General features: G+C 41.3%; 1 protein-coding gene across 2 annotated transcripts in view; it reads left to right on the top strand.

The window, feature by feature from the left end:
* The first annotated feature begins 1,496 nt into the window (after positions 1 to 1,496).
* Positions 1,497 to 25,659, top strand: part of PLPP4 (phospholipid phosphatase 4) — a 54,144-nt gene continuing 29,981 nt past the window's right edge. Inside the window, exons 1-3 of one of the 2 annotated variants that reach the window (XM_071564090.1) lie at positions 1,497 to 1,557; positions 20,538 to 20,646; positions 24,186 to 24,276. In XM_071564090.1, the coding sequence (XP_071420191.1) occupies positions 1,526 to 1,557; positions 20,538 to 20,646; positions 24,186 to 24,276 (232 nt within the window). In that variant the 5' untranslated portion in view covers positions 1,497 to 1,525. Of the gene's footprint in view, positions 1,558 to 1,760; positions 2,100 to 20,537; positions 20,647 to 24,185; positions 24,277 to 25,659 lie in introns of those variants that run through there. The other variant, XM_071564089.1, reaches the window with a different exon arrangement.

Genomic DNA, 25,659 nt, shown 5'->3' with positions numbered 1-25,659 from the left:
CTGATAGTCTTTGCAACTCCTTGTTTCCTGGCTGGCTTGATTCACACAAACTATGAGGCTATTTCTGTAAGGAAGGGCAATTAATGAAAACGAAGATTAATCTTGTGCACACCTAGCAACAATGTAGATACACACTGAGTCACTGGGGGCACAAACGAGAGGAAGTACAAATATTTGACAATAGAAGACAGAGTGTCCTCAAAGGAAGATGACATGTCCTTTACCACCACCACCACCAGTTTATTATGGAGATTTCACCAATTAGCTTTGTTTCCTGAAAGAGAATCACATTTTTTTAAAATCCAGCATATAAATAATTGACCAATTTCTGTCATGAAAATTAGTGAAATAAGGCATACAAGAGAGGAAGCTCTCATTTAAGTAACAGACATTTTAAGTGGTCTCTCCTTGTGTTTCTTGGGCCTCAGTCATACTCCTTGCAACAAATCTAGCACTGGTGTACTTACCTGTAGATGAGGTTAATATGGAAGCTTATACCTCTGTTCTTGCACAAACCTGATCAGTAGAAGTTTTACTACTTCAAAGCTTCCATTTTATACATAGTGCATATATTGAGCAGACAGGTTTAATAAAGCCTCTCTGGCACTAATTGTCCAGCAATAATCATGCAGTAAAGTGAATTGGATCCCTACTGCAATGCTGATGGTTGTTTTGTAACTGTGTGCAGTATTAATAGTTATGAACACTTTCCTGAAGGACATGCCTTCAAAGGCCCCAAGAAAGCAGATAATTAAATGCATTTAAATGTGAATTACTTTGCTGCCTTTCATGACTTAAGGCTGAATCTCTCTTACACTAAAGATGTTCAGGAATCCAGCCTCTCCATGCAGAGGAAGTTAAATGAACCCTGTGCAAAAGGAGGCTAAGCCAATACAAGGATTAGGGTGGTTCAGAGGAGGGAATGAAGGATGGGTTGGAGAAAACACAGGAGTAAATCAAGGCCGTGGCTGTTTTTCTGCCTTTCTCCCATCCCAGCAATCTGAGATCCCTCATAACTACAATCTCTGCCCGTTTGCTGAGCTGGACCCAGGTCCGGGAAAGATCAGGCACTGAACTATTGGGCAGAATCAGACCAAGTGACACGGGAGTGACACACTGGGTTATCTGCATTAACAGTGAAAAGTAGAGGTTAAAATGACACGGATGTCAAAATGAGTGGAAAGTCTATTATAGAAATCCATTTTGTACAATGTGTTCAAACACTGTTAATCCTCTATGTAAAGATAAAGCAAATGGGCCAAGCTCAGTGCCAGCACGGGTGGTCTGGTGTGTAACTGCCCATCGCACAGCGAACCGGCACTGTCAGTCTTTATGAACACCCGATATTACCTGTGCGTCCCTCCCCCAGGCCCCGTTGAACTGTTTTTTTTCTCCATCTTTTCAGAGCGCAGGGTTCCAACGCGACTCCGAGACGAGCACCGGAACGCCCTCGCAGCCCGCGACGGGAGCTGTGCCGTCCCCGGGAGGGCCGTGCCGCGGCAGGGGATGGCAGCGCCTCGCACTGATGGGCGATGGGTTATGGCCGTCCAGCCAAGGGTGGGGGAGCGCCGCGTTAAATGGGGCAGGGAAAAGCGCTCTCTACACGCCATGGAGCTCCTTCCCAGCATTAGGCGGGGACGGAGATGGCAGAGCCGCCGCCAAGGGCCGCCCCGCACCGGCGGGACCCCGCGGGGGTGGCGCGGAGCCGCCCCGAGGGGCGGGCGGGACGGCGCGGCCGCGGCAGCGCGGCGGGGGCGGGGAAGGGGAGGAGGGGAGGGAAATCCCCAGGATCCCCGGCCCCCGCCCGGGGAGACTCCGCGTTAGTCAGCGGGACCCTCCCCCGGTGCGGGCGCTCGGCAGCGCCGCGCCCCGCACAGCGCGGCGGCCGCGGGATGGCGGGGCCGGGGCTGCGGCCGGCGGGGCTCTGCGGGGCGCCGGGGCGGGCTGCGGGCGGGCGGCGAGAGGCGGCCGAGCTGCCCCGGGGCCCCCGCGGGGAATGAGAGGCGGCGCTGCGGGGGCTGCGGGAGCGCGCCGGGACCCACCATGCGGGAGCTGGCGATCGAGATCGGCATACGGGTGCTGCTCTTCGGGGTCTTCGTGTGAGTACACGCTGGGCGGCAACTTTGCTCCGGGGCCGCGCTCTGCCCGGGTCCCTCCTCGCTCCGGGAGCGGGATGCGGGGCTCGCCGTCCCGCAGCGCTGAGCGAGAGCAGCCCCGGGGGGGCTAAGATGTTCAAGCTGTGCCGCCCCCCGCGGGATGCCCGAGCGAGGGCAGCTGCCGCCGGTCCCCTCTGCGCGGTGCGGGGTGTTGGAATATTGCAGCGCGGAGCCCCCTCCGCCCCTCGGGGTTTTGCCGAAGACCTGCGGGAAATTTTTCTCGGGGGAACTCCTGTTTGTGAGGAGTGTGCAAAAAGCCACCAGCCAAAACACCCCACGCGACCCCCGAACCTGCCGCTGGTTCCGTTCGGGCGGTTGTGGTTTGTGCTGGGAGGTCTCCCCCGCCGCGGCTGTAAATGCGCCCCAACAGCTGGCTGGGCAGCGGCGGGAGCCCCGCGGTGGGAACCCTGTGCTGGAGAGCTGCAGCGCTGGTTCTCGAGCTGAGCAAGGAGCTCGGGCTGAACGGGAGATGGATGGAACGCGGCTCAGTGGGTTTGAGAATCTTGTCCGCACGCTGGTGTGTAGGGAGGAAAGTGGTGAAAATCTGGTTGCTGAAAGATGGGCAGCTATCGCTGCAAGAACGCGCTGCTTTTTTTAGGAGAAAGCAGTTCTGTGCTATTTCGCTTTGTGTACTTCAGGCAGGCTTCCCCCTCTCTTTGCAGAGCGGTACCTGCTTCTTTCTCTCAGGCAATTTGTGCTCTGCGTGCATTTGAACAATGAAAAGTTCCACTCTATGTAAGTTTAGATTTACATTGCTTAATGTTTAAAGATGAGTGTCCTCAGTCTTTGTGGTCTTTCAGAAATATCACAGAAATCAGATTTTGCTGTTTGCTTGTTTGTTTTCTTAACGATGGGTGCTGTTGGTCACAGTTGCTGGTGATACAGGACATCTATTAAGCTGTACTACTCACAGCTGGTGAATCTGAATGCTTTGATGCGACTCCTTTCTGAACCTCTCATGGTTAATTAACAACTTGCCCAATTTGCTGGTGTTTGATTTTTTTTCCCCTCAGTGCTCATTTCTCTTGAATATTGATGCTAATTTTTTGATTTGCAACACGTTTTGTCAACTGTAATCATCTTCATTTGGGGCTAAATGATACCTTCAAAAACCTGTAAGGTACCTTTGGTATCTGTCAGTTCAGTTGCATCTTACTTTGAAAGTAGACCTGTTCCTCTCAACAGAACTCCTTTCTGGAAAATGTGGACTTAAAGGGTGAGCCAAGACCTCAAAATCAGAATCTTTGTCTTTATTAAGATTGTGTGTGAAATTCAACCCTGCACTATCCAGTAGGAGATCTCTTTGTATAACGTATATACTATGATGGGTAAATCATTACCCATTATAAATAGTAATTTCTTGGTTATGCCTGTCTTCTTTATTTAATCTCTTAAATAATCCTTAATTTTCACTGCTCTGTGATTCTAAAATTCACTGAGGGTTACCTGATTGAGAAGCTTATGGTAGTCACCATAATGACAAATGCCTATGGAAGAACTAATGTTTTCATGTAGCTCAGCTCCTGCCTCCTTGGAATTTTGAGGAATAATTCTGATATTTCAATAGGTCGTTTAGAGCATTCATTGACATCTAAAAGTACTGAGCACTATGGTATTCAAAATTCAGGTTAGTGTTTAGTTTCAGGGAGAATTGCACTCTATTTGCTTGTAAGGGTTGCAAGAATATAACCTGTAGGTGGATCAAAAGAATAACTTTTGAATGCAGATAATCATAGCACCAAAGTAACCTTTTGCTATTGAAATAGTATTCAATAGTTCTCTCAGTTTCCTAAAGTGGCAATTAGTCATGTCTTGAGACTTTTATGTTACAGAGGCTTAACCACTGTGTTTCCTGTGGTTTTATAGACAGCCAGTGCAAGGATTTTTATGGGGCATTGAGTTCAGTGAAATACCTTTTCAAGAATGAACGTTTGCCGGTGAATTTGGAAGCCCGGGGACTGGCATCCAGGCAGCAGCAATCTGAGCTGTACTGCAGGAGAGTTTTCTAGGAATGAAAAGTCTGCACAGTTTCCATCTCCCTTGGAAAGGAATGCCATTAACATAATTTGAGTTGAGGCTGGGCTGAGCTCATCCCGGACAGAAGAGAATGAGTTCATACTGATAAGGTGTTGATGACTTTGGGTCATTACCAACCTTTGTAGTGTTAGAAGGCTGACCTTAAAGGTAATGGTTCTACATCTATTTGACAGTCGTGAACCATCTGTGCCTCCCAGATGTCTTTTAGCTTCAGCCTAACAATTAATATAACTCGGAGTAAAATACTGGCATATTTTGTACCATAGAATGCAAAAGAAAAAGGTGCATATGCCATGTTGTAGCCTTGCTTGGCAATAAATGTCATTTCATAGCAATGGAGGTGTGAAAACTTCTGTTGACGATTGCTGCAATCGAAGGTATTGCCAACTGGAATGTGTTTACAGCAACAACCACCATGTTTTCTATACTTAGTACTGGCAGTTGTTTATAAACTTTAGTCATTCCACCAAAGGCAGAAACCTCTACTTGTCATTTAAGATCTCTTTCATCATGCAAATGGACACCCTTAGAAGTACTGCACACTTTGGATGGCTGTGCATTGATTTGGTTGAATTCTATAGACATTTAGGGAGGATAATGATAACAACTGAGGTGGTGTTCTTGGCAATTGCTAAGTGTTCTCTTAGCTATTAAAGACCGGATTAGGTATTGAAATTTAGCAACTCAAGCTTCTGTGCATTTAGAGAGATCTGTGCTGAAGGGCATTTTAACCCTCAGGATTTACTGGTATCGAAGGAGGGATTAGTTAGGAGAGATTTATTAGAAGGACTACAGCTGCTTGAAATCGAGAAGCAGGAGTTCAAACAACTCCAAACAACAGACAGCCAAAACCCAAACAAAAGTGCTTACAGTCAAAAATATACTCAATACACACTTTAGTGGGAAGGTAAATAGGTATTCTTTGAGTACCTTCAGTCAAAAAGCTCTCAAGATAAAAGTTAAAAACTGCAAGGAGAGGAGCAATATTTGTTCTGCCTCACAGTTTTTCCCAGTTGCTTGACATTAGCAAATTAATTTTCACTTTTCAAAATTATGTAGTCTTGCACCTTTTGACTGGGCCGAATTGATCTGATGGAGCGTAGATGGTTTGCTGCTTCCTGGGTAAAGAAAATTCTCATGCTATAATTTGACCTTTTGACCATGCATAATTACATTATGCATTTTGAAAAGTTTTTCAATTAAACCTTGGCTTTAAACAGTTCTCACTTCATATTTTTGTTTGGGTTTTTATTTATTAAGAAACATTTCTGGGTGCAGAACTGATTAAGTGAAATTTTTCATGGAAGGTTTCAAAAGTAGAAATGGTCTCTTGTTTAATGTTAACTATGGGGATGTACTTTGTTTACATAAAACATCCAATGCTAATTTGAAGAATGATCGAATTAGAGTCTTGCATCTCTGTTTGCTTCATTTTTGTACTTATTCCTATGACCTCAACCATGCTAAGATGCCTGATTAATGCTAACAAGTCTTTCATCTGTTCCATGTGCACAGTGGCATTTGTCACTTACAGGATGATTGACCAAAGCAAATTGCTTTGACTGACTTGGGTTTTTTCAGATAAGCCAAAGGTAAAAGGATTTGTGAGCAACTCTGATGTTTTTACACAGGAGGGATGCCCTTAAAACAATGTTTTTCATCTGTCCTAAAAAGAATTCTATGAATGGTGGCTCAGAGTGAGCCTGAGGGATGTCTTTGTTTCTTAGCAAAATACACGATGTTTTCTTTTAGGTATCTCTTATGAGGAAAACTTTGTGCATCTATTTCAGAAGTTTTAGAAGTCCACACTATTGTCTCCTGTAGGAAGATGGAATTTGTGTGTGTGCTGTAGTATATTTAACCCAATGACTTGTCAACAGCATCTTGCTGATCTTTTGAGAGCTAATTGATTAAAGAGACAGGGTTTCAAGGATTACTTCATCAAACCTCAAGCTCTTTGGTGCGCGTGATGTGATTAAAATATAAATGTCATTTAGAGTAATTGGATATCTTCCCTACAGCACAGTCTCATTAGCAGCCTCCCTTGGGGATAAATGTTTATCTGCAGGGTAACACACGTATATATTGCACATGTGTGAGTTTACAGGATTGACTAATGCTGACATCTTTGAGTGGTGCAGATTCTGATAGAAGTAAATAAAAGCTGTTTCTGTGTATGTTGTGCTCTTACAAGTTTACATATTAAGATTTTAATCAAGTTATGAATATTTAGCATGGAAAGTTCTTTCAATTAGCTTTCTTTGTGTTGGGGTGGTGGTCTGTATATTCTACATGTTGCCTTTATAATTGATACTAAGTATTGTCTTGTTAACACAGACAAAAATCAATTACCTGAGGAAATTCCACAATGCTGTAGTTTGGCTTTGCTCTTCTCACAGCTTGTACTTGCCTTTTCTCTCTCTTATCGACTGGATCTTTGGAGGAAAGACTGAGCTGAGAATCATGAGCAGTCAGAGATCTGTAGGGAACATAAGCAAAATTGATTGAGAAGAGATCACCGGTCTGAGACATTAAGATTTATTTCCTCACTGAAAAATTACAGAAATCAGTTGGACCAAGAATTCAAAGCACCTTTTAAGCCTGGGCTCTCTAGCTGGAGGTTTTATAGCAAAGTAGGTGTCTGGCCACGTAAGCTTCATGGTCTTTTTGTGTCCTGCCTTCTTGATTTGAATATCTGACAATTCTGGCTTTGATTGGAACCTGATTTTTGACTTCTGATCCAAACAGGCTTGGACTTCATTTCCGTGTACTCCAATTTCTCCTCAGGAAAGCAAGAGTAATGCTGCTTTGTCTCATCCTTCCTTCCCTTAACTGATTAATTATGTCATGAGGTAGCCAAACCCATCAAACAAGTCTGGAGCTTTTTCAGTGTTAGTTTCACAACTAGTAATGATAATAACAAATGAGAACATCAATATGTTTGCTAAGCTGTTTAAAAATAGGTATTGTAAACTGTAACTTACATGTTATTAATTGAGGGAAAGATTTAGTTTTGTGGCACAGGTTGGAGTCAAGTTCACTGACGTGGGTTAAGGAACAGTTAAGGGAAATACCTGCTATAAAAAAGGCAGCCTCTTTGGTGCTCAGGATCTGAGAACACATATCAAAGGTTGCATCTTGAGCTCCAGTGGCAAGCAACAGACTTGTTCCAGTGCTCAGCAGTCTGTCGAAGCTTTGAAGTGATGGGAGAGTCAGAATGACATGGAGCTTCTGAAACTCCCTGAATGTAGCTGATATATCACAAAGTAACCTGAATTTTAACTTTGCTCAGCAAAGTGTCCTTGACAGGTTACTGCAAAAACATAAGGCCCTAAGTATTTATTATACCTGGTGTAATACATGAAGCACACAATGAAATAACCATGTCTATGAATTAATCCCCAAGCTCACATACTTGGTGCTGTGCTGGGGTTTTTGGGCAAGCTTTGGGAGTGGGAGGGGATGTCCAAAGGAGGTTGTGACCCCGTGGGAAGGTCACAGTGGAGCAGGCTCCTGGCAGGACCCTGTGGAGAGAGGAGCCCATGATGGAGCAGGTTTGCTGGCAGGGCATGTGACCCCCATGGGGGACCCTCACTGGGGCAGTTCAGGCAGAACTGCAGCCCATGGGAGGGACTCAAGAGGAGTTTGTGGAAGAGACCCCACACTAGAGCAAGAGGAGTGTGAGGAGCCCTCCCTTGAGGAGGAAGGAACTGCTGAGGCAACATGTGAGGATCTGATCCCAGCCCTCATTCCCCATCTACCTGTGCTGCTGGAGGAGAGGATGGAGAGAAAAGCAGAGCAAAGTTAAGCCTGGGGAGAAGAGAGAGGTGAGGGGAAGGTGTTCTAAGATTTAGATTTTATTTTCTCATTTTCCTACTGTGATTAGACAAGTTTCCCCCAGTGAAATCTGTTTTGCCTGTGTTGGTAACTGGTGAGTGATCTCTCCCTGTTCTTGTCTCATCCCAAAAGCCTTTCAATGTATTTTCTCCCCCCCATCCAGCTGAGGAGAGGACTAATGAAGTGGCTCTGGTGGGTACCTGGCATCCACTCAGTCAATCTGATCTTCAGATACTTGGAGTTCCACTTCACTGAGGTTTCTGTTTCCCTCATTTTTGTATTTTCTTTATTGAAACTGGGGTAGGATTTTACTGCCTTTGATAACAGTTATTGAGGAGAAAGTGTGCCTGTCTTTTTGTGCAGACTTTGATTGATGCAAAAGATAACCTGTGTTTACAGACTGTTGTATCAATACTCCAGGATTGTGGAACTGAGTTATTTCATTTGCCTTCCCTGAGTCCCAGGGGGTGGAGAGTGGGGAGGAGAGGAAGGAAAGTTGGAAGGGGATTTAATGGCAGGAATTCTAATTGTCCTGTTAATAGGATGGGATTTACAGTTCATCTCCATGGCTAAACTCACAGCTGAATACATGCTAAAAAAGGATCTTATTGTAAATGCCAAAGCATCTCCTCCAGATTTTTTGAGGAGTAAATGGTGACTTTGTGTCTCTTCTTGTTGAATCCTATTTACTCACAGCCTCTGACACTTTGTATTTATTTGCTTCTAGCCTGATTGAGGATGTTTTATAGTTAGAAAGCTACTGAGACTGATAGGGGTCTTGTAGGGGAAATTTTTCTTTACCAAATTGATTTTTATACTTTGATCTAAGCACAGTCAAGATATGACACAACTGTGTTTCTTATGGGAAAGACTTTTATTAAAAAGTGCTATCTTATTGCTGAGAAGGCACTCATATCTAGCACAGTAAATCAAGATCTTTATGGTCTCCCAGTCTGTCACTGACTGAAAAGTGAGTACTTGGAAATATTTGGCAGAATTATTGATGCTAAAAGTGGACTAAGGATTATATTTAGTGTGTCTTGTAAGTTTTTTTTGCATAGTAAGGACTGTGCTGACACTGAGCAGGGGATGCTTGAGTGCTACATCCATTTTGGCAAGGTTTAAAGGACAAAGACAGCTGAAGACAATACTCATGTCCCTAGTTCAAGTGGTTGTGATCCACTAATGAACAGCAGAGACTTGTGATTAAGGGAAGCCTCACTGGTTTCTGAAGCAGAATAGCTGCTTTACAGAAGATCCGATTACATTGTCTGCCTAAGAGAGACCAAGTTGCATTGAACATGTGGCATTTGAACGAAGGTTTTCATAACTGTGTGGGGTTTAAGGGACTTTGCATTTACATTTTTCTCTTGCCTTGTAAGAGCCAGATTTGTCATCATTGGACCACAAGTCACTGCTATGCAAGAATCTGATTGATTTATATGATTCTGTATGAAAATAGATTAGGAATATTTCTTTGTTGAAAATCAGATTGCCGCACTCACTGGGTATTGTATTTGTTTGTTTTTCTGCAATGCAAAACAGTTTTACTACCCAAATTGGTAAATATTTTCCTTGTTAAAATACCACTGAATTCTAATTAAAATTGCATATAGATAAAATGAATAAGTGGAAATTGTTTTACCATAGGATAGAGTAGCAGGGCTGACAACTGGTGTTTTCACAGTAAGTGGATGATTAGGATTAATTATGTAGGTGAATTCCAGAGGGCTGGGGAGGAGTGGGAAAGATGGTAAGAGTGGTATAGAAAATAGCTTTTTATGAGAAAATGTGGAAATAATTGAGCTAATTAATCTAGTAATCTGAGGAGACATGGCAGTAATTCTCACATCTAAGCAGCTCCATAAAGATGTGTGAAGAAGACAAGCTGCTCCTTATGTCCTCTGGGAATTGTAAAGAAAGATTTTTAAAATTGTAACAGAGGAAACTTAGGCCGAGTGTGGGAAAATACAAACTAATTGTAAGGACTTGCATGCTGTGATAGATTGCCTGAGGCACATGGAGAATCTCCACCAATGGAAATTTTAAAAAGGAAGTATCACTAAAGCATCTTGGGAGTATTTTACCTCAAGTTTTGCTCTGCTGTGAGGAAACAGAGTGGGTGGTCTCGTAAGTTGGCATGAATCAACTTGGTGGGTTGATGTTTATGCTGCCTGAGAGTGTCCCAGGGTGCAGGGAGAAGTTTAAAAACCTTATACCAAATTGTCTTTGTAGGAGATTTTTGACTCATCTTGATGGGCAGAAAAGGGAATAGCAGGACCAGTTGGAAGTTACTTCTAAAACACTTCAGCAAACACAGAAAAGAAGCTGAAGGATGCCCTTGGGAGGGCAGTGCCATGCCAGAGTTTGTGAGCTAAATATTCTGCATCAACGAGACTGTGGGGGGAAATGGAATCTTAGACTAGTGAAAGGTTTTCCTCTCCAATCTGGCAGTTCAACATTTTACCCTAAACTGAGTGAAAAGTTTTATTACTACTTCAGAATGTGTGATGGAGGTGTAAATGATGGCTCAGAAACATTTCAGCTCTGAAGGATTTGGAGCACCCTGCCAAGTGTTGTGAAAGCCTTGCAAACAGAAAACAAGAGAGGAGAGTATCCTTTGATATAAAGTGTTATATTTTCATTAGCTGCCAATTTTCACTAATGGGAGAGCAGATCTAATAGCCTGTCTGTACTCTCATAGCCTGCAGAGACACCATTAACATTTTCATTCATCTGGTGTCCAAGGTGCTTTCCAGGGCTGTAACTATTGCTGTTGGACTTCAGTGAATGCTACAAAATGCAGAAAGTGATGCTCCTTTCCCCATTATTACATCTTTTTTATATTTTTTTTAATCATTACTAATATTCTGGAACATGGAGTACTCACGCAAATTTTTTTGGGCTGAGTCATTTTAATATGGTTGGATTTGATTGTGAATATCATTAAGCAGATTTCTTTTTTTCCTTAAAAGAAAAAGAAAGTCATCACATACAGCAACCGTGAAGGAAAAACTGGAACAAACTTATAAATTTGTATTACATTTACTAAATAACTTGGAAAAAAAGGGGAAAAAAAGGTGTCTCATGATTAATACTAGTCTTTTATTTTAAGATGCACTTTTTATTTAAGTAAGTTTAATGGGTGCCCAAATAAGAGATTTCATTTCAGTTTGGGTTAAAGTGATTTGCTTATATTTGAACAAAATTGAATCTTTTCTTTTCACTGATGGAGCCTTCTAGACTGGGCCATGGTATTTCTCCTGTCTCCCACTTCCTTATCAGCTCCTGAGTTTTTAGTCCAAAAAATGTTCTGAACATGTTTTCTCACTTAGTTCTAGTTGTGGACAATTTTTGTGATGCTGTTTGATGCTCACTTTTATTCAGATCACACTCCTCAGGTACAGCATTCTGTGGGATGGACTTCACTGCCACACAGATCCTCTTCCAAGGTCACGTCTCTGTCTATCATGTTTAAAGGCAACAGTGCCAAGGGAATGGCATGAGCCATAAACTTTTATGTGATAAACATGGTCTGGACTAAGAACAACTTGGGAGCAAAATATCAAGTTGTATTCATATTATTAAAATTCAGATTATGATAAAAAGCTGAGTGAGAAAGAAAATTCCTTGTGTAGAAGTGGTAGGTTTAGGAGAGACTGAGGAACAGTGGCTGAGCAGAACCATCTCCCTCAGACCCTGCACTGTGGAGGGACAGGAGAATGTTCAGAGGTTGCTCCTGAAGGAGCTTCCAGGGCCAAGCTGTCACTCCCAACTGGTTAAACCTTGTTCCAAGCCAGATCTCAAAGTGCTGTCATAGGAGAGACAGGAGTGAGAAGCACTGAATTAACAGGGAGCTACAAAGAGAAGGAGTGATGGAGGGACAGAGAGAACTGGGAGGGAAAGCTTTGGCCACCAAGAGAAACTTGGCATGTTTGTGTGTTTACCCCTGACTTCCATTTTGGGTTCAAACATCAGGAGTGTGTCATGCAGGTGTGAAAAAGAAAAGAACTCTACCAGGCTACTCAGCTGCTAGGAAGCTGGGATAGTTGTCTAAGGCACTGTTGAGAGTTGTTGGACTGAAAGCAGTTTGAGATGTAATCAAAATAAACGTTAAAAACATCAAAAGGAAAATTTTGTCTGTCTGTAGGGTGTTTTGGTTCATTATTCAGGTATGTGCTTAGTTGATTTAAGCCTGTAATATAAATTCTGGTTTTCATTTTAGGATAATGTACAGTTGCCAGCTTTGACACTTCTAATGGCTACATCAATGAAGATGATTTCCTTTCCTTCTACTTTCTCCTCCCCAAACACACATTAAAATGGTTTTTGTGAAATATCTTTTATTATAGGGTATGTTTATAAAAATAGGGCATTGAGGCAACAATTAATCCCATAAATCATATTTTTTATTAAGTAACATGAGAGAGAATGCAATGAAAGCAGGAACCAGTGATCTTCACTTTGTTGACAGCTGTTATTTGTGTAGTATTTGTGCTGGATTGCCTGGAGTGTTGCCCACTGACACAGTGAGCAGCAACTCTGACCTGCTTGCCTGGTGCCTGAGGTGCCCCCAGCTCCCTGGAGCAGGGATCACAAGGATTGGGCTGCTTTTCACCTCAGGAGCAGCTCGATGCCACAACAGAGCTGGGTTTGGTTCAGAATGGGTCATTTTATATTCTGCTGACCAGAAAGCAAAGATCACTTTCAACATAAGGTCACAGAAAGTTTTAAAAATTAAACCCAAGCCAAACTATATGACTTTGACTCATTTTGCAGTGATTTTTTCCCCTAGTTCACTGTAGTCACTCTTGTCTCCTGCTCTTCAGCTCAAAGCTGCAATGCAGCATGAGCAACTGTTCCCCCTTTCCTCCTTCCACCTTGCTCATTTCCAAATATTCCACTTCTGTAAGGAAGATAAGATGGTGAAAAGGTGTATCCAAGCTAGTTAAATAGTTCACTGCTGGAAAGCCATTTTTATTCCTGTTGAATGTGAGTTTTCTAGTCAGTCACCTCACAGTGGCAATAAGGATGCTCAGTGATATTTAGTGCTACTTCCTTTCAAAGTGCTCACCCCCTGAGCAAGGAGAACATATGGATTGGAAGGGTTTGGATTCTTTCAGGTGCACAAACTCCTTGTGCTGTTCATGCATGCTCAGATAATCTTTGCCCTTTCCTCTTAGGTTTAAATTATGTCACAGGAAGGAAATTGTTTACTCAGAGTTCCAGTGCCAGGGATTGAGGAAAGAGTAGAAATATAATTTAGGTGCTAAGAAAACTAACATTAAGTCCTAAAACACCAGGCTGCTCTTTCTTTTTCAGCTTGTGAAAATATTGTTGGTTCACTATTTCATACCAGGTATTCTAAGGACATGTATATCTCATTTAAAAGTCATTTCAAAAGCTGCAGGAGTCCTGTTGTGAACCTATACTGTTTTTAGTTCAAGATCTGAGATTTTAGCTGAGCCAAGACTCCTCAGCTGTTGCCTCCTTACTGACTCTTTTAAGTCATGTTGTTTCTTGAGTTCAGAAGGAGCAAGGAAGACAAAATTTGAGCAGAAAAATACTAGAAACTCCTTTTTCACCACATCTGGGCAATATGACAACTATGGCAATATCTATATTTTTAAAACTGCATCAGAATTTATTTTCAATTCCTTCTTAATCAAAATGATTTCTCATATGTCTGAAGGGCTATGTGGGCATATGTGCTAATTAAATGTCACACTGCAATTGGTAGCTAATTTAAAATATTCAGTAATATTTTCCATCAAGTCATACTGACTCATCTGAAGTCAAACCTGCCCTCAAGAACCAGTTATCTACTTGCCAGTGACCTTAAATAAACCTCCCCCCCCCCCCAAATCATTGCCCTTTGTTTATATCAGCGCCAGGATTTAGTTCCAGTGACTTTTGGCTCCTCCCTAGATAAAAGTGCACCCACAGAGCTAAAGTTGGGGAAATCTGTAGACATTCAGATTAGAATTTCAGATGTCATTAGGAACCAGTATGAAGTCTTTGTTTCTAGCTTCTCAAAAGCACAGGAATGAAAAAAAATCTACCACCTTGCACTGTTCCCACAGGCGTGTTGGGCACTGAATAGGGACTGAATGAAAAATGCCTCGTGGAACATTTTTCTTAGCACTTACTTTTTTCCAGGACCCCTCTCAGCCTCTGTGCCTACAGACAGAAGGTTACTGCAAATTAAGAGAGGCATCAAATCTCATTTCTGTAGCAATAAAAATGCTTCTGAATTATCTTTGTTGGGTGTTCCTCCAGAATATTAACTACTCTGTATCCTGCAGGACCCTCCAACCCAGCAAAGCTCTGTATTAGGACCATACATGTTAATCAGCAGCAGTAGGTGTATACTCTGCACGGCTCTGCGCTGGGAAATAAAAGGTTTTAGCTGTTAAAAAGATAGAGATAATTTATTGCTACAGCTGCTTCTGTGTCAGTGTGAGTGTACATTACTTAATTGATTTTAGTGCAGTTAAAATGATGTTTACAATAACACATTTCCATAAAAGCCTATGAAGAGTAAAACTAATGAAACATTAGTGTCTGTTCTGATGTACTCGCTTCTTTTGCATTCAGTGTCTATTTGCAATATAAATTCTAATATCTTTTTAAAATTAACTCTTTATTTTGATTTCTATGGAGAAGTTCAAGCTGTTGCTTTCCTACCTGACTGCTTGGCAGCAGTGCTTGGCATCTGTAAGTACCAGTCCAGTTAATGATCAAACTGCAGCACTGGGAGTCTTGCTTTGCTCCTGATAGTGGCACTTCTTGCTGGAATGGTTTTCCCTGCCTTGCTTTGTAAAACAGTGGCAGAAAACATCAAATCTCTTGATACCCAGTGTTGTGCCTTAACTGCAGGGAAAGTTTCTTTTTCTGTCCAACTAAAGTTTATACTATTGAAATTATATTTTTAATTCATGTCAGCTTCTCCCCTGGTGAAACTGCAGTTCACCATTAGTAATTGAGAGTTGGCCATATTTTTTGTGCCCCTTCTTCATGGCTGAGGAGCTGTGGATTTCCCCATCTACTTTAGGTATTAAATGCCTCAGATCTCCTTCCTCGTGCTGACCTCTGAGCTGGCACAAAGCTACCTCATCGTGCTAATATGCAGAGACAGCAGCATTTCAGAACCTGAGCTCCTCCAGCTCCGTGGGGAGCAGAATGATGGTGATAAACCACAGGCATTGTTTCTTATCTCATCACTATCCTCTCTGCTTCAATTCTGTTAATTTTGCATTCCAGCCACACTCCCTTTCCAGCTTCTCATATTTTGTCTGTCATTGCAGGAGTTTGTAGAATAACCACCAAGAAGTTGTGTCTTTTTTTTTTTTCTGTAATGTCACGTGTAGGGAATAAACAAGACTAGGTTTTCTCATGGCATGGAAATAAGTTATTCTTTCCAGTCTATCAAATAACACAACATGAATGCATTAGAATGTTTCAGAATGGATAAGTTGAAGTCTTGGATTCAAATGTGAGCAAAGGGGGTGTGAATAAGCAGAGTTCAATGCAATGTACACAGCTGATGTAAACACTGGGCTCTCTCTGTTTAGCCTAAATCACTTGTGGGAAATGCCTAAAGCAAACTCTGTCTTTCAGAATATAATTTGCTTCTCTCCATAGCTCTTGTGCCCTATGATGTGTTCTGCTTTATGGCTCTTCATTCCAAAGGCTGGGACTGTGAAACTGTTGTGTGAGAATCTCTCACTGACTTATGGATTGTGTGTATACCCTGTAAATAGGCCAACCTACACAGAGCCCAACACCAACTGCAGCCCCCCTGGCACGGCTCACAACCACACAGTTCTTGTGTCAGAACAACCAATTGCACAATTTGACATGGCAGGTACACTACAAAAGCTTCTGCTACCAGAGTTAATGACCTAGTTTGGGGAATACTCAAGGAAATATCCATGTAAGAAAGTGCAAAATGGGGTCCCAGTAGCACAGTCACAGGTAACCCATGTCTGTGGGAGAGGCAGCAGTGATTTTGCTCACATAGAGTTCTGCTGGCAGGGAGTGGTTGGCAGAGCCCAGCATTGTATTCCATGAGCCCTCAGAGGTGCTTTATAAAAGAGGTTCACGAGCACCTGCTCATTCTTTGTTACTTGCTCCAGTGAGAACTTGGGCAAAGCCATGGGAGGATCAAATCTGCTTATGAATAGATGGAGCTTAGAAAAGAGGAGGGTTGGTTACTGGGTATCACTAGTTCATGTTCCTTCTCTTGTGGGGCTTTGTCATCCCCTATGAACTGCTCTGTCCTCTCAGGAATTGCCACTTGTTACTTGGCACAAACCTTGTCTACAGGAGAAAAGGCAAAAAACCCCAATTGCTCCTCTCTCTCAACCAACCAACCAAACATTCTTTAGTTGATGCTCCAGACCAGAAAGGAATCTTTAGTCCTCCAACGTGCTTTGAACTCTTCAGATGAAGCAGGTAGTCTCCAAGATTGCCAGGACCAAAGCCCCTCTGTGATTTCATGATGCTGCTCTCAGGAAATGGAGCTGTTGGCCAGTGGCAGTCCTTGTAATGCTAATAAGTGTTCCTAAGCTGAGGGTTAGTCATGATTTCATTGCTGGGAGCTTCCATTTTGGCCTAACAGGACACAACAATACAGTCCTAATGTTGGGCATATCTATCCTATTCCTGCCCTGTTCTTGTTGCTACAGTGGGAACTTAACTTTTCTACTCTACGTGTAAGGGTTTCTGCCTCACCAGCTTTGCCAGTGCAGTGCTGCTTATTTATTCCTCTCTCTTTGATCTCAGCAGCTTCAGAATGTCATTGCTCCTTAATTTCATGCTGCTGAGGGCCAGGCAATGGTATGAGCAGCATTTGGAACTAAAGTGAAGTGCTAAACAATGCCCTGCTGCTACTTGAGGGACATGAAAACCATGATGGAAGCTCAGGTTGAAGCCTCTGTTAAGATAATTATGTCATGTTTGATTTACTCACTACCAGTGAATGGTTTCATAACCCCCCCCCCAAGACATTCTTAGTCCATATTATCACAGAACTACTGTGGGCTTTTACCTGGATCTGGCTGTGAGGGGGTGATTGCAGGAAATGATCTTAAAGGGCTGTTTGCTGTTGAATGGAAATGAGGGTAATGGACCTTGGAAGTGCTCATGTCCTCACAGAGCAGCGTTTTCACTCCGTGTGGTGTTGTAAGCAGGAATGTTGGGATGTCCAAAGTCACCACAGGGACTTGGACACCTGTTGCTCAGTGATGTTTTAATGGCGTGAGGGCTCCTGTTTGCCTCTGAAAGTCACAGTTAAAGACTCTTCAAGTTACTGGAATTCCTTTTATGGCTGAAATATATGTCATCAGGCTGAAGTGTTCTAGATCTTACCTGTTAAAAATGTTGGATGAATATGTAAAAATGAAGCAAATCAAAAGCCAAAAAAGCTAAGAGCAAATTTTTATGTACTAAAACAAAGTAAGTTTTTTTTGCTCACCTGCTACCAGAGGATGTTCCATGACTGAGCTTGTACTTTTGGCCATAATAGAAGATGTCTAGAAACCAGCTTTCTTTATCTGTGCAGTACTTTCATTTCTAATAACATCTAGTCATTTAAACAGGCTTGTACTGGCTTATGAACAGTGATAGACTGTACTTTTGGTGGGGATGAAGGAACATAAATCACTGAGTGTCAGGCAGCTTAGAAACCAGTATGTCCTCATGATTGTTTAATAGAGTACAAAGGGAATTGCCTTCCAGCTAGTGAAATCTCATACCCAGTCACCCATTGGTGATGCTTTAAAAAAGAAGAGAATTGCTCTCTTATGAGTCTTGGCATCAAAATTTAATTAGCAGTTGAGCTCCTTCAGAAGATTAAAAAAAAGTAACTTTTTTTTACAGTCACTTTCCTTTAACTGTTTACTTTCTCTTTCTGTGTTGTTCACATAGATAAGATCTGCTTTCTCCATCTGTTTGGTTTGGGGGTTTTTCCTTCTTTCACAGTGATTTTGAAATTATTTTATCCAGTTTCAGGATTTTTTTTTTGCATTTGTTTCAGGATATTTGAAAACTGTTCTTGGGACACATTCAGAAGAAAAGTCAAATAATCAGATTTATATATGTAGTGAATACAAAACTGCTGCTGTTATAAAATACAATACTAATGATTACTGTCACTGATAATTTGTTGAAATGACTCACTCTTTATCTGAGTGCAGATGGATATATATTAATCAGAAAATCAGTCCTCAATAACCAGATTTTATTATGGTTTCAGCTGTTTAGCACGTGTGTTATTTTGCTCTTAAATGAATTAAGTCTCATGACAGTGAGTCATACCCAGGCCTGTGACCCTACTTAGAAGTGAACTCTTTAACCAGTACTTAATTACTTCTATATGTTGCCATCAATGTCTTTAAAGACTGAAAGCCAAACTAAAATACTTTAGGACTCTCAGTTGAAATTTAGAACCAGAATTGCTTGAATGGTCTAGGAACTGACCTTTATTTTCTGTTTGAAGAGAGAAGTGTAAAATGAATTGTTCATATCTGAAGTGGTTTATTTCCTGGTACTGTTCTTTAGAAATGTTTCCCACTTTCACATCTTACACAAGTCATTGTCTTTTAAACTTACAAAAGATTTAAGTGTTCATTTTGAAAACTCTGCAACAAAGTGCTTTGACACTTCTGAAGTTCACCTTGCACCTTCTTTGGAGAACAGGGTCAGGCTGTGGATTTGAAGAAGCTGAGCAAAACAATAAATATTCTCCCTGCAATCCCAGACTTCTTAAGCTTCCAGAATAATCCCATTGTCCATGGAGGTCAACAAAGCAAACATAACTACTGTCACAAGGGACAGGACTGTGTCTGACTTGCTCAGATTTTATTATTTCCCTGTAGGAAAGGAAAGGAAGGAGAGATCAGCTCTCTGCACATGCTGCCCAGGGGGAGTCTGGGTGTGCTCAGGTAAAGGGCTCGTAGAATCATGGAATGGTTGGAATTGGAAGAGCCCTTTAAGGGACACCTCCTTCCAAATCCCTGCCATGAGCAGTGCTGTGTGCTGGGGACTGTGGCTGGGGCAGAGATCAACAGTGAGAAACAAAGAGCAGCAGGGCAGCCCTCGGAGGGGATAAAAAGAAGGATTTCCCAAAGCCCAGAAGCCTGGGTAAGACTTGCTGTTGTTTAGGAAACAGCTGACCCAGCTGGATTTCAGGACTTGTTTTCGCTGGGGAGAGTTGCATATGTAAGTGTGGTTTAATTTTACTCTGCTTTAAAAATTGCTTTGAGCTTTTTCTCTTTACAAAGTCAGTTGGTGTGCCTGTTACTGGTGTAAAACCTGGTTTTGGAGAGGTTTAAAACCCTTGGCTTTGGAAGATTTACAATAAGAAAAGCTTTGGGCTGCTACAGTTCTGTGTTCTGGTTCTCTGGGTTTATTAGGTAAGACCAATCTGCAGAAAACTGGTCCCTGTGTCTTCTTTCAACAGCCTTTCTTTGAGTCCTAATAAACTGAAATGAGCAATGCAAAGCAAAGGCCAAACTGCCCAGAAATCTGATGTGACTTCAAAGCTTAAGAGAAGTTAAAGAACAGTGAAGGACTCAGTGGAAAAAGGAGTATGGTTTACATGAAGTGAGACAATTTATGTAGTCATAAAAGGCTTTTCAAACTTCTTCTTACAGTCAAAGATCACCATTCCTGCTTTCTCTTTCAGTGCATCGTACAAGATACCCACACAAATAATTTACTTTCCATAGAACAAAGTATCCTCAACGGTTTTTTTGATGCTCTTCATTTCCAAATAACATAATTACAAAACCATGAAATTTTTTAGCTTGTTTAGATGGGGTTTTTTTGTTTGCTTCCTAGGAGAGCTAAATGACAACAATGAAATGAAAACAGGCTGTTTGGGTAGAATGAGACTTTTCTGGTAGTCCTAGATACTTCTTAACCTTGACAGACCATCCTGGTTTAGGAGTATGTCTCTTTTGGAGATAATCTCTGAAGTTACTTGTTCTTTCTATCAGTACAAGGAATTGTCTGGGCTGCTTCTTTCTCCCTGCTTAGTCATCCTGCACATACAACCATCATGCTTCAAAGTCTGAATCTTGACATTTGAAAGACATTTTGTATTTGATAGCTGGTATGTCATTTCTTCAGGGTAAAAGATCTGCTACATGATTTATCTAATCCCAGAATATTATTTTCACACTTGCCCCACAAAAAACCAAACCTAAACAAAAAACCCAAAAACCAAAACAAAAGGCAATTTATTCTCCACAGTAGATTTATTAACTTTTATAAAGTTGTGGAACATAGACTTTTAAATACCATTTTCTGAAACCTGTGTTTTTAATTTTGTATTATTAAAAAGCAATGAGACAGGATAGCAATGTATTAATAAGGGCAATTCATGCATCCTATACCATATTTAATTTGGAGGGGAAGTTTTAAATCAGCAGAACTCTTCTGGGGGTTTTGGTCATCATTTCAAATTGTGAAAAATTTGTATCTTTACTTGTTTTTTTCCAGTTTTACAGAATTTTTGGATCCATTCCAGCGGGTGATCCAGCCAGAAGAGATCTGGCTCTATAAGAATCCTTTGGTGCAATCAGATAACATACCTACACGTCTCATGTTTGTAAGTACTAGAGGTTTGTTGGTTATTTGATGGCTGGATATGAAGCACACTTTCATTTGATAAGCCCTAGGAAATATTTCACAAGAGGAGGATCTTCCTTTAATTCTAAGGACAATTATTTCCCAAGCAAGGGATGCCCGAATTGGCAACTTGTAACAAATCATGGAGAGTTTGTAGAAAGCAACATAACCAGGTGAATTTATCAATGTTGATTCTTCAGTTTAAGATTTGAGGTAGTTTTAGCTCAGAGGGATGCTGGAGAAATAAGTAGAGAAGCTTTTTCAATTAACTGGTTGGGTGACCTGACAAACCTTGCCATGCTCTTATTAGGTTAAGTGCTTAAATTTTGAAATCCAATTTGTTTTAGGTGTGTTAGGCATTGGGATACTTGACTCCAAATAATCCTTTTTTTCCCCCCAAGGGCAAAACCTTTGCTGTAGCCTCTGCCAACAGGTGTACTAAATATATCAAAGAGCTGTTCTGGCTCTTCCCAGCTCAGCACATGTTGATATGGACACTGACTGGCTGGACTGGATGGTTATCACACATTGTAGTTGTGATAACCTTCACTAGCAATGATTAACAATCATAATTATATGTATAAATGTAAAAGTGCACTAAGATAGACTGCTACAGAAATGCTAAGAAATCCTGAATGTAGTTCAGGCTATTAAAAGAAGTAGGTCAGTCTTTGCAAAAGCTGCATCAGTCAAAGTGGAGATTTTTCAGGAATGGGCATGGCAGATGAGCTCAAATCCTAGATCCCAGTCCCTTCCATCTTTTCTTGAGTCTTCAGTGAAGCCAGGATTTACTTTTCAGACTTGAATTCAGAATAAATGCAAATCAGCTATATAATTTCTCTTAAATTTCTTTTTAAAGTCTTAGACCTTCGGTTATGAAAAAATTTTAATTAAGTAAGGAATATTCTTCTATTAAGTAAGAATGTTCTTCTTATTTATGAGGCGACAGAGCCTTCTAAGAGAGAGGCTGAAAGCTTGGTTTTAAATATACCAACATATTGCTTATATTGCATTTAGAAGCAGTTCTATTATGAACTTTCTCAGCCTGATTTCTGCATGGGTGGCAAGAGCTGGGAAAGCCTGAGCCTTGCTCTGTCTATCAGTGGATATTCCTTGTCTTGGAAAGTGTAAGGTACTGCCAACTTCCCTTGAGTGCATGGAAGTGTGTGGGAGTCCCTCTAACTTCAGCTTGCCAGGATTTATAATAAATGAGAGAGATTTTTGTCCATGTTTCACAAAAGCCAGGCAATGTTGGAATATTTCACTGCTGGAAAAGAAAACATTGCTGAAATGCAGCTGAGGAGAGTATTGCTGATTAGAACATTGCCAAATCTGTTAGAGATATGAGCCATACAGCATCTTTTTGCAAAATAAATAAAAAGGAGTCTGTAGGAAGCCAAAATTTCTTTGTGTGTGCATTTTGCTGCAGAATAAAAAGCACCTTCCAGCCAATACTTTTGTGTAAGGGACAGCAATGTACTGCAAACATTGAGAGTTCTTCATCTCTCTCAAAAATTCATATGCTTGTGAAATATGAGGAAATCTGCAGTTTTACCAGAATTCTGAGGATTGATTGGGAACTGGTTTGGAACAAGCTGCCACTTGCAAGCTATTCTTTGTTAATATTTCCTTCTGCTCCTGCTTGTTCAAAAGATTTCTTACTCCATTAAAACCCCACTCTAAGCCTGTCAGCCTTGGCCATATTTCTACATGTTCTTCAACAGTGGAATGCAGATCTCTTTCTTCTTTCCTTTCCTCATGACAATCCTTGCTTTTTAGAATGAAACTACTAATTCTAGGTTTTGCTTTAGTCTCTTTTTTTTACTTCACTTTCTGCCCCTGAAACCAGAAATTAAACTATTTCTGAGGATAGAGAGAAGTGAACATTTCTGGAGCAGTAACGTGGCATTGCCATCCAAACTTGAATCTCACACACACTGTAGAGAGAAGGGAATTTTAAGTAGAAATGGTGCATTTTATGCATAAAACTTGGTGCCTGCCTTTCTAAATGTGGAGAAGGGGAACAGACTCCAGACTCTTTTAGTCTGTGTGGCTCAGTGAGTTAGATAATATTTTGCAGATGCAGGTGAGGGGCATCTGGTGCAAGATGCACAGCCAAAGTAGCAAACTCAGTGCACTCATATTGGTTCCTACTCAGTCTGAAAGCATAAAATGAGGGCTGGGATTAATCTGTGTTATGAAAAGAAGATTGAATCACACATCTTTTGTCATGAGGTATCTGTCCTTTCTGCTCTTTATTTCAGTGGGACTATTTAAGAAGTAAGGCATTGTTCAGTCCCAGTTAAGACAGTATAAACTTACTTAAGCCCTGGTACCCCTTGTGCCATTTACAGCTTTATTTTCACCTTGTTTAAAAATAAAAAAAAACACCACAAAAACCCAACCAACCAACAAAACAGTTGGTTTCACTCTTCTTTAAGAGAATGCTTTTGAAAAACTTGGATTATTTTTTGACCAAATGTGATTGTGAGGAGGTTTTCAGGTTCAAGAAAGGAACTGGTTAATTTAGGTTGGAACCAGCACAAAGCATAAATAATACAAGCTGCCTTTTACCTCTGCAGCTGAAAGTCTGAGACAGAAGAGAAGATGGAAGGACCAGTTGGGAACAAAATCATAGTTCCCATGGCAGGCTACTAATGGAAAACTCCCTGGTTCTGTGCTTGGCACAAACTGGTGTGTCTCTGGAGAAAGACAATAAATGCCTGCTCTGGGAGGACAGACTGCAGTGCACAAACACTGCACTAAGATGCTTTTTGGAGAACATTTTCAGTCAATCAGCATAGCCCAGACTGCTCTATGATGATAGAGGTGCTGTTCATGGGAACTGAGGGTGTGTCTTGATGCACAGATGCCATTTCAGGTTCTCTGTAGGAGGAATCCTGACAATCAAAGAATAAGGTTTGGCTTAACCAGTCACTGTACCTGTAGATGCTCAGGTGTTGTTTTTCTGCTTTTAAACAAAATCAAGCAGTTTGTTCCACATCCAACACTTGTAAACAAAAGAATCACAAAGACACCATCTTCCCAATGCATTCAAGAATGACAGCTGAAAATAAAACAAAAAGCAAGATAAAGAGCATTTTAAACCACCAGGAAGTTGGGGCTGAAGTCTGTTATGTTGGGTGGGGTCTCTCTGAGCACACAGCATGGATGGGCTGCCCTCTGCAGCAATGCTCAGTGTGCAAAAAGTGTACAAGGTCTCTATGGATCACTGTATGAATTTTGTGGGCCTTATACACTTACTTTTAAGTAGCTGACATTTTAAATTCAGCTCTAGGCAATTACAAATCAATTATAACCCACAGCTATATTAGAATTTTAATGTCTTCATTGCTCTGGAGTTGCAAAGACAAATCATCCCACTTTGCTTGAGGTCAGGAGTTTGATAAAGATCATTCAGCCTCCCAGTTTAAATGGAGCTAACTGCAGCTAATTATTAGTCAGCTGGACTGAGAAGGAATTGCTGCTTTCACACATGGTATTTGTTATCTCTTACAGGCAATTTCATTCCTCACACCACTCGCAGTCATTTTTGTGGTGAAAATCATCCGTCGAACAGACAAGACTGAAATTAAAGAGGCTTTCCTAGGTAATGGATGTCCTACTTCAAAGATGGAAAATGTGTGATAGCTCTTGGAGATTGATTCCAGCTCTAGTCTAAGCTTTGAAAAAAACCTGTTTCTGTTACAGTCCATTACAGTAGTTTCGTGTGCAGTTATGGTTGCAACACAAAAACCTTTTGATTTTATGGGTTTTTTTTCGAGATGTGCAAATGCTGTGCCTGAATTCCACAATCTAGCTAGAAAGGGCTGGAATTTGTTCAGCAAAGACATGTCCATCTGAGAGACTGTTCAGATGTGTATTTTTCTGTCACACCCAATCTATTACTTACCTCTTATTTCTACTTGCAGCTCTTATAAATTAAGGGTTTGAGTGGAAAATCCTGTGAGACTCAGCTGCTTAATGTAGAAAATTACTCCTCTCATTGTTTTCCCTGATCATCTCCGTGACTTTACTGTTACCCATTGCAAAATCCGTGCTCTTGGCTCAGTTTTTCTAATTAAAAGCTGATGTTTCATCTTAAACTGCCCGTGGAATTAGATAAGCACTTTGTCCTGGACTGTGAGCTGTAATGGCTTCTTAGGGGTGAGGTCTAACTACAGTTGTAGGCAGAAAATTCAAGCAGAGGAGCAGGTAGACAATGGGAAGGGTAAGTCTTAAGCTGTTCCAGACAGTTTTGGCTCTGCCTATTGATTGAAATCTTACAGTGGCACGTGCCCAGATCCTTTTTACACAGATATGGAAGAGATCAGTATTCTCTAAAGCACTTGGGCTGGCAAAAAGCACTAAATATGCATAATTCTGAAATTCTGTTTTACTGGCTAATTTACACTTTAATTTATTGGCCCTTACACATAAAATCAAAGCAATACTCAGCCTTGCCATAGTTAGATAGTATGTAAATGGTATTTTGTATCTGCCTGTGAAAAATCTTAGACAAGGCTGCATTCCCATGGCTTTTTTTTTTCTCCAGCTGCTCTAGCACAAGTGTGAAATGATCCCAGTTTTCTTTTGGCTGCTGCCAGTCATTTGTAGTAAGTTCTGAAGTGTCTTATAGTGATATTTTCCTGACAAGACCATTCAGTAGAAATAACTATTCATTCAGAAAATGCACAGTCACAGTTCTGAGCTTCACTTTCTGTTGTGTGAGAATGAAAGGAACTTGGGTTAGTTTCTCCATCACTTATCACCTTTTGTTATAAAAACACATCCTTTTTTTTTTTTTGTCCCCTTTTTCCTGCTGTTTTGCCTCCTGTTATGATTCCCTCTGTAATATCTAGGAGGGAACTTGCCAGTTTCCCAAGTATTCCCTTTGCTACACAGACTTTGGGGAAGCACCAGCCTTGATGTTCTGGACAGTTTGTGCCATAAATGTGGAAATTCTTGTGGCTTTTTTCTGTCCAAGTGTACT

This window comes from Pithys albifrons, chromosome 9 (genome assembly GCF_047495875.1).
Source record: "Pithys albifrons albifrons isolate INPA30051 chromosome 9, PitAlb_v1, whole genome shotgun sequence".
Classification (NCBI taxonomy): Eukaryota; Metazoa; Chordata; class Aves; order Passeriformes; family Thamnophilidae; genus Pithys; species Pithys albifrons.
The sequence above is the reverse complement of the archived record's forward strand: the minus strand, read 5'-3'. Positions and strand labels throughout refer to the sequence as shown.